Here is a 9,823-nt window from a genome sequence, read left to right as displayed (position 1 = left end):
TATTTTTATTAAATTCTTTTTTTTTTTTTTTATGGAAAGATTTGGTTCTACGTAACATTTAAACCTTATATCAACATATCCAATCGTTATTTATTGTGCCATGCAATAATTCATATAAATGGCCTGCATTATTATGCGTGGCCATACACACATTCCACAGGCCCAACCGTGTGATTATATTTGTCTTCAAAAGCAAGCAGTAATTATGCGCATCATCATATATGATTTCCATTTTTTTTGCTATATTAATGTAATATTGATACATATTTCTTTTTCTTATCTTCGGATGATAGAGAAGTAATACTTAGATTTGAAGGAAAAAAATCCATTAAATAATAGTTAGTCAAAATTTTTTGTCGAAAGAGATTTCTTTTTCTTATTACGAGTATATTTTTAATTAAAGATAATCATGTTCAAAATACTATCGAATACTAAATATAAATATTTGTTTCAGTAAAAATTCAAATTTTACTTTGTCATGTTTTCGGAGTCTAACACTTTCTATTAGACCTAACTTTATTGGTTTTTGTTGGAAGAGATTATAAATATTGACTTATTAAATAGTTGTGAATTAAATAAGTAGTCTCAGCTGTAAATTAGGTAATTAAGCATCATAACTCGTTTTGACGATTTGTAACTGAAACAGTGAAACCCTCATATTTGCAACTCATGCTTCTTCGAGAAAATTTTATATGGGATCCTCTATTCTAAATCTAATTATTATTAAATTAAACTTTTCAATTTAACTATAATTCCCCTTCATAATTACACAAATTTTGTGTTGCGTGAAAAACGCGACCTCATGAAGATATTCTCTTTCACGATCCGCAGCTAATCACAAAGCCATAGGGTTGGTTAGTGCAGTTGACTTGATACAACTAAATTTGAAACACGATCTTTGAATTATAAAGCTCAAAGTGAACACAAATTTCATGCACTGTACTGTCTTATTTTGTGAAAAACGACCTAAATATATATTATTCTTTTCACGATGTCTGAAATTAATCACAAAGTCAAGTTTAATAAATGTTGACTTATTCTTGGTGCTACCAAATTCGAAACACACCAAATCAAAGTTCAAAATGAAAACAAACCCTTGTAGGGGCTAGTCAGCTGTACACGAATGTGAAGGACGAGTCAAAGTTCATTATTCTCAATTTTTTCCCCCTGGAACGTCAATAAAGCTGAAGAAGCCAGAGAGGAAAAACGAGTACGTATATCAAGTTGCATTATTACATATGACCTCCCACCAAGAAAGAAAATGAAAGTCTTCTTCTTGGATATTTCCTCGCCTGAGAAAAAAAAACCATTAAATCAAAATTTCTCATTACAAAATTTATTAGAGACTTAGGTTCTTAGATAACCTTTAGATAATAAATTCTGTGATGAGAGACTTTTTTATTATTTTTTTCCCCTGAAGGAACCAGTGAGTTGATGGATATGAGGAGATGGACATCAAATCAGGTTCACATATTCTTCAGAACATTCCGAGAAACTCACTCCTACTTGGATATATAAAATTAATAAAAGGGGTCCACATACACAGAAAATAAAGAGGCGTGTTTCGTCTTGCTACTACACATTTAGCTGTTCTTTGCTTATATAATTTATTGCTAAATTAATGAATATATAGGGTACGTCTAGCAAATAATCTAGCTGTAAGTGGGGACTTCTGCTAGGCCTTTGCACCATCTGTGGTCTTAAACTATTTGCAGTTTTCCTTCTTCCTTTTTTATTTTCTTTATTTTTTTAAAATTATTGTGATTCTCAATGTTCCCATCTAACCAACCCTTTTTATATTCCCCCGGCGAAATTGACGGTGGAAATTAATCCTGATGACTTTTACCATTAATTAATTGCTTTGTTTGTATACAGTTGATTATGATTTAAGAGCTATCCTACGCTAATTTAATTATGTGTCAATTTGCATTTCAGGAGCCCGAAAGATTAAGAGCGTTAATTACTTATTCGTTAGTCCAGGCTTGATTAAAAAAGAAAGAACAACATTTTATTTTTTCTGTTTTTAATTATCATCTTGTTTTGATCGGGCTGCTCAAGGAAGAAGGGTTCATTGTTTAAGTATAGTTAATTATGAAATAATTATGATTGATAAGCTTTCAGAGCAGTCTGAAAATGGAATCATGGATATCAAGGGGAAAAAACTGAACGTGTGAAATTGATAGACAAGAAAGTTCGATCAGTTAATTCTGGAAAACATCCCTAAACTAAATACATGCCGTGTATAAATCAGGGTACTTCAAGTGGATCATTGTTTATGTCAAATACAGCGATGTGTTGATTAGCTTGTTGAGATATATATGAACGTGGAAAATAGCCAATAGATTTATATATTTTAAAATAAAATGAAGAAGTCATAACAAGTTTAGTCAAGAAAGATGTTAGCTATTCCTCCGTTGTCTGATATAAGCAAGAAACTTTTGTTGTCAAGTATTCCCACCAGCTAGTACTATATATAACCAGCAACTAGCCAAATCATATATATTAAAATATTGATTAAAATTAGTTAAAAGTAATAAATGCATCAGAAATGTAATTTGTTTTTTAAATATATCCTTATTTTTCACAAAGAGGATAAGTTTAAGAGAATGTGTTAGCAAAAAATTATTGCTTATATTTAATACCAACCCTATATATAAGAGAATGTTGTTTATATGTAGGAATGGAGGGAGTATAACCAAAATTACAAAATTTAATGAATAATAATAATAATTTAGTCACTATGAACGGCATTGGAAAAATCATTGCCAACTATTTTATTTTCTCTGGGAGCATTATCATGAGGTCTCAAAAAAGTAATTTAATCACTAAAAAATCCAAATAATAAGTGATCAGCATGAACATTTGTTATTCATTACCCTGAAACATGTTGTTGCATGCTTTTTAATTGCCAATAAACTGTAAGATAATTAAATTTGTTTTGGAACCTAGCTGTAATTCTCCCGAATTTAATTACATGTATTTACTGGGGTAAAATAGGAAACACATTTTTTTATCAGACACAGAATAAGTTTTAAATATATGTGCTAAACCTCATTCGGGGGAGTAATATATTGAAGCATTTGAATCGATATCAAGTTGACGGGCATAAAAAAGGTTAGAATAATTAATGTGTAGTTTGCTTGAATATGTATGAAAATGGGTTGGTGACGCGTGGTTACTAAATGAAATCTTGTGTTCCAATTAAATTAAGCAGCCGCGCGGCGTCCTGGTTGTAATGATAACGACTCATTTTAATTTCTAATTAATCCTTTGACTTCGGCAGCTTAGTTTTGTTGTGCTTTGAACATCAATATCAGACTCCATCTATCCTTTCCCTTCTTTTTAGGCCCCCATAAAAGAAATAATTATATCGTTATTTTCCCTTCATTATGTTAATCTCCAAGTTTTCTTTCTTTAATTCTGTTTATAGTTCAATATGTTTCTTTATTAATCCTGTCTTAATCTTGCTTTGTTTTTCTTCTCGTTTTATATCCAGCTTATTCCCTTTTCCTGGGAATACCTGCCACGCCGTCTTCTTGTTATTTTTGTTCTGTTTTAGTAAATCGCTTCTGTCTCTTGAGGCTAATTTTTTAACCATATTCATTCGAGTTATTTCCTGTAAACCTAAATTTGATCAAATCTTAAGGAATCTCGGCGTAAAGTGAACATTTTTAATGCATATATTTCGGCTACGTGATGCATGGAGTTTCCCGTCGATTCTGTACTTGTATTTGTAAATCTCAAGGCTCCTAAATTTTCTTTTAAATTAAATCGCATGCTTAAGCAGGAAAATTACTTTTCTTTAACGCCACCATTGTATAGTAATCTCTATTTTCTAGGAATAAGGATGCGGTTAAAGCCTTACTTTATAACTTCTCATCAGTTTTTTCCGTATTGTCAAATCAACTTGCTTGTTAGTCAAATAAATATTGCGTCCGCTTATTGAGCTGCTCTGTCTTCTTCCATAGATGAGCGTGTCATTCTCAAAAAATAAATTCTTTGTTCATATTATTATTTCGGTTTTTTAAAAATCCCTTTTTTCTGATGCAATCGTCTTGCAAGTACATATGGGCCTGCCTCAGAATCGTATTATATATGACCTGCTTCCTAAGGTTTGAAGCCATCTGTTGTTCTCCTCTTCGCTTCCATTCCTTGTTCTTCTTCAAACAAAATTACATTCTCTCTTTCTCGTCAAAAATTGGTTTTCTTTCCCCACCTGAGTTATATCTTCGATCATCTCTTCAAGCTTCTGGTTCTGATTCCATTATTCCTGAGTTCTATCAGTTTCTCTGGTGACGACATAAGAACAAGTGAATAACTTTTAAAAGGTACGAATCCCTGATCTGTTTTCTTATATAGTAATCTGATACTTGGAAATCCGTACAGTGAGGCTCTGTTTCTGAAATTCTCTGAGTTGGGATGATGCATTCATGAGTTTTGAAGATTGAGGTAGCTAAGCCAGAATGATGTTTGGAACTTCCGGACCAAACTGTTTCTGGGTGTAAATATGAAAGGGACTGAAACGTACCTTCTTCAAACTCTCTACATTCATCACCGACCCCGGATAACTTTCCGTCCATTCATTTTCTTTTTTCTGGGTGCCGAAAATGACCTTTTCCTGCTTGTTATTATGACTGATTGACACCATTCTTGAAGAAGGAGAATAATTTGTGTTTCTCTCTTAGTCAGTAAATGGATATCTGCATATCTCTCTGATTTTGACCATCTGAATACAGGATAATGCCATTTTGGTTTTGCTTTCTGGAGAATGATATCCACTAATATGATCAAACTGATACAACGAAATTGTCTGTATTGTAATTCAAAGTTTAGTGTTGTGCTGGACGCCAGCGTTTTCATAACGAGAAAGAAAATAATTGACTAAGAATTACGAGGGTGAATGTGATTCAAGAGATATCAATAAAAGGCCGTAAATATATAGCCAAAAAAAGAAGGCAAAACGCCATGGATAGCTGATGACTGATTCTTATCTGTTGTTCACCGATCTCAAGTTGATCATAGATTTTCCAGAAATTCGATACAGTGATAGGCGGCGCTTCTCTGTCCAATCTTATATCAATCTTACATTTTTTTTTTTCTGGTGATATATATCAATCTTACATCTGAAAGTACTAATGAAGCTGTGAGATTCAGGGCATATTCATTTCTGCTTTAGTTTCATTTCCTATGTAATGAACAGTTTAAATAATTTTCAGAAACTTAAAGATCCAATTGATACTGCTAGCAAAATTAGCTAAGGAGGTCTTAAGTTACTGAAATGTTCTTGTACCTTTCAGGTGTAGCATGGAGAACAGCACAAGCCATGAGATTGCAGAGCATGGATCGCTCGAAGTTCCATCACTTATTAAGTACATATCATCAAATGAAGTAGCTGGCTTTGATAGCACCGAGACTGCTACAGAGTTACAATTTCTCGGCCCATCTGATAAAGTAAGAGTTTTCAAGGATTCATAGATCCTAAATAACTCCCAACTTCTTAATAGTTTTTGTTTTGTGATCAATCTGATGCTCTAAACAAATGTTTTTATTGCTTTAGTACCTGATCGCTTGGTTTCATTCTAATTTGTAGTTATATTTAAGATATAAACTAATTTCCAAATATCTTCACATATATTTGTAGCAGGAAATTCAAAAGGATGAGGAAAAAGGACAAGGTGATGAATCTGTGGCTGTCAATCATCAAAGAAAGATTTCTATTTCTATCAGCATGCCACTTTCTCCGGAAGAAGTTCAGTCACACAACAATGGTGAAACAAGTTTAGGAGATGGTATTCCCAATTCCTCTTCTCAATCAAACACTGAAGGATCCAAACCACCACGCCAAGCAAAATGCTATTCTCAGCCGATGCCGAAAGGCCATGTGTACCCGGAAGATACTGAAGGAAGAGTAAACTTTGGCCAAAATCCACACATCAACAGGTTGAAGGATAACAGGTTTGATCCATTCAAGACATTTTCTGGGAGACTTGAGAGACAGCTTTCAATTTTCCGCGGAAAACCTCCCAAACAAGCGCCTGCAAAACAGGAAAATAACATAAACAACACAGATAGGCCTTTAACAGTTGATAGATACTTCGATGCATTGGAAGGTCCAGAATTGGAAACTTTACGGGTATGTGGTTTTCTTCTGCTTATATTAGTACTCCTAGATTCATCTGGTATTGATAAACCATACAAAGTTTTTTCAGGACTGAGATTTTATTGTAGAAACCTAAACAAAGAGTCTCACTAGGTAGTAAGCATCTAGGAACTTTTTTTTTCCCCACTCATCAATGAAATTAGGATGCTAGTGGTCACTTGATCGCTCAGCTTTTGATTCCACAATTCAATTCAATATGCTTTTTCCTTTGAAGGATGTGTTAGAGATTATATCGAAACTTACAGATTTTGGTTGGTGAATTTTGTAACAAATTTTATTTTGTTTTCCTAATTTAACAGGCTTCAGAAGAGGCCGTACTTCCTCAAAATGAAAGGTGGCCATTTCTTCTTCGGTTTCCTATCTCATCCTTTGGTATATGCCTTGGAGTTAGTAGCCAAGCAATTCTGTGGAAAACACTGGCCACATCTCCTTCCACTGAATTCCTTCACATAAGCCTGGAAGTAAATCTGGTCTTGTGGATCATCTCTATCGCTCTTGTTGCATCCATTTTCACCATGTACCTTCTCAAAATCATCATCTACTTTGAAGCAGTCCGTCGTGAATACTACCATCCAATCAGAGTCAACTTCTTCTTTGCTCCATGGATAGCTCTCTTGTTCTTAGCTCTTGGAGTTCCACCATCACTGACCAAGTACCTGCATCATGCACTTTGGTACATTCTCATGGTTCCTATCTTCTTTCTTGAGCTTAAGATCTATGGACAGTGGATGTCGGGGGGCCAAAGGAGACTCTCAAAAGTGGCCAATCCTTCAAATCATCTCTCAGTTGTTGGAAACTTCGTTGGGGCGTTGTTGGGTGCATCCATGGGTCTGAAAGAAGGGCCTATCTTCTTCTTTGCTGTGGGGCTGGCTCACTACACAGTATTGTTTGTGACTCTCTATCAGAGGCTGCCTACAAATGAGACTCTCCCAAAAGAGCTTCATCCTGTGTTCTTTCTGTTCGTTGCAGCACCCAGTGTTGCTTCCATGGCTTGGGCTCGCATTCAAGATTCTTTTGATTACGGATCAAGGATTGCATATTTCATTGCCCTCTTCCTTTATTTCTCATTGGTAAGTTTCACTGCAGTACTTGCATGCATCTGCACAATTTGCTCAAACGCTATGAATCATTCATCTCATAGTGAAAGTTAACTCATGATCTTGCTATGCTTTCGCAGGCTGTGCGGGTCAACTTTTTCAGAGGATTCAAGTAAGTTCAGTCTCTCTACTGGATTCTTACATCAGTAAATTGTCTAAACTGAAATCTTTTGATTAATGGAGCAAATCTTCTGACAAATGTTTGATATAAATGTGCAGATTCTCTCTTGCATGGTGGGCCTACACGTTTCCAATGACTGGTGCAGCCATTGCCACCATAAGGTACTCAAACCAGGTCACCAACATAGTCACAAAGGTTCTGTGTGTGATTCTCAGTCTCATCTCAACACTCACAGTAACAGCGCTTCTTGTATCCACCGTTCTTCATGCTTTTGTGCTCAAAGACCTCTTCCCCAACGACATAGCCATCGCCATTAGTGACAGAAGAAGAAAACCACATAAGAACAGGTGGTTCCCTCTCAGACATGGAAGCAGTGAGCACTCCAAAGTGATTGAAAATTTCTTGAAGTTTTCAAACACAGAAGGTGATGGTGACTTAGAAGCTGCTCTGAAACAACCTTCCAACCCTTTTGAGCAGCATTGATCATTTACATTAAGATATATGTATGAGCTTGTTTGGATGCTTGTGAAGCTTTGAAAGAATAATGAGATGTGAAGAATCCTTCAGTGTGAGCTTCATTTGTCAGACATGTGAGGAACATAAGTGATAACCTATGCTATTCCCATGACCATGTCAGAGGATGAAGGTTTTGTGTGAAAGAGAGGGGAATTGTTTTTTTGTTTTTTTTGGTAGAAACGGTTCTTTAGATTATTTTGTAAAATCGTCTGCTTGTCAATGTATCTGAGAGTAAATTTTGGGTTTTGTATAAAAATAAAGAGTACGTTATTACATAAATTTTCTGCAAATTTTGTTGAGATTATCAACCTCATTTAAAAGGGAATGAACTCTTTTACTTTTACAGGGAGAACAGCGTTTAAGGACCATGCGGAAGGAAATTAATCATTGTAATAAAACCATGAATTTTTAAAATTATTGAGAATAACCAAAGTTTTTTTGTTTGTGAAAGAATAATCAATGTCTTAAAAACAAAGTTAGGGGAAGAAAATGTCCTTAATTACACGATTGACATATGACTCCATTGCAAACTGCGGAAGATGATGAGTTCCTAATAGTGAAAGTTTAAATGCAAATGTTGTAATAGATCAATTACAAATGGGTAAAAAAGTCCAAACTGTCAAAATTTTGTTAATCCGGAGAGTTCAATAATAAATAACAGAAGATTAATTGAAAATGAGTTATAAATTATATGTTTTAATTTTATAAAACTTCTACAATTTTTCTCGAATGCTGCTGAAATTATATTCTCTTCTGTTTTCAAAATATGTATAACCTATATTAAAAGAATAAATTACATAAACGTATCCTAGATTTTACTGAAATTACGTATATCGCATTTGTTTTATATTTATATGATTTATATTCTTAATCTGATTTTTATAAAGCATGCTTTTTCGACCAAGAGATCAGTATTAAGACTAACAAAATTGGACATTTGGCCTTCGCAACTTGAGCTTACGGATGAAGTACGGACAACAATGTCACGGATTTGAAGAATCATGAGATGCAAGTTTCCCACAAGCCCAAGTCGACACAGGCACAGCCATTCTAATGAATTTTCCGCTGGAAGAAAAACCCAAAAACTCCTTATGATTTTGGGCTTTAACATGTCATATTGGGCCAATTAAACTCTGGGTGGGCTGCACAAGGATTATGGGCTATGGGCTTAGAGTTAACGGCTCCAACATCCATAACTTGTTGGACCCATGACCCATATCTTGGGGGATTCAGTTTTTGGAAATTGGATTGATTGGAAATTTGGAATCATGGGTTGACGTTGAAGGGAGCCAGTTTTATATTTATTTATTTTATTTGCATCATTTCTTTTTATATTATAAAAAAAAGATGATTTCGAATTTTCGATTCTCTTATTTATTATTAATTAAGTAAACTCTACATTTATATCAGAGGTTGATAGATAGATATTGCAAATGTTTCTGAATTTTGAATAGATTATGGAATACTTTTCTTTTCAAAAATGGTCATTAGATGAGGAGAGACAAAAAATTTTATTAATTACATATTTTTTGGGTGATGTTATTAAAATTTTTCAATTAAATAATTACAAATTCTCTGAATTTGAATGCACGCGCATGATAAAATATTTTAAAAGAGAACATTTTTATGAGATGTGCAACAATACCACAATAGAAAGCTTTTTCTGCTCAGTTTATGACTTTATGTTTTTCCAAATCTATCTAAAGTTAATTGTACGTACTCTTATACTTTTTTAATTAAAAGAAATATTTGACAAGTCGTTTCTCAGATATAAAAAGATGGAAGATACAATAGTTATGCACCTTAATTAATACGCACTTATATAAGAAATTGTTATAAATTACCTAATAATTAGACAACAGGATCCTCTTATAAATGCATTGACAAGATGCATTAATAAATGAACTCATATTATTATTATAATAATCT

The 9,823-nt window shown here is 33.9% G+C and overlaps 1 protein-coding gene across 2 annotated transcripts; it reads left to right on the top strand.

Moving 5' to 3' along the window:
• The first annotated feature begins 4,124 nt into the window (after positions 1–4,124).
• On the top strand, positions 4,125–8,173 carry LOC114742620 (S-type anion channel SLAH2). Of its 2 annotated transcripts, none has more exons than XM_028930843.1 (6): positions 4,125–4,328; positions 5,298–5,451; positions 5,645–6,133; positions 6,460–7,230; positions 7,338–7,369; positions 7,477–8,173. In XM_028930843.1, the coding sequence occupies exons 2-6, from the start codon at positions 5,305–5,307 to the stop codon at positions 7,859–7,861; spliced, it is 1,824 nt and encodes a 607-aa protein (XP_028786676.1). In that variant the 5' UTR covers positions 4,125–4,328; positions 5,298–5,304; the 3' UTR covers positions 7,862–8,173. The 2 variants fall into 2 exon arrangements, with proteins under 2 accessions (XP_028786676.1, XP_028786675.1); XM_028930842.1 differs by having other exon boundaries at positions 5,642–6,133.
• The last annotated feature ends 1,650 nt before the right edge of the window (positions 8,174–9,823 follow it).

This window comes from Neltuma alba, unplaced genomic scaffold, assembly GCF_004799145.2.
Source record: "Neltuma alba isolate B1F8T4 unplaced genomic scaffold, ASM479914v2 tig00003838_pilon, whole genome shotgun sequence".
Taxonomy (NCBI): Eukaryota; Viridiplantae; Streptophyta; class Magnoliopsida; order Fabales; family Fabaceae; genus Neltuma; species Neltuma alba.
Note: the sequence above shows the minus strand (reverse complement) of the source record. Positions and strands in the feature narration are given on the sequence as shown.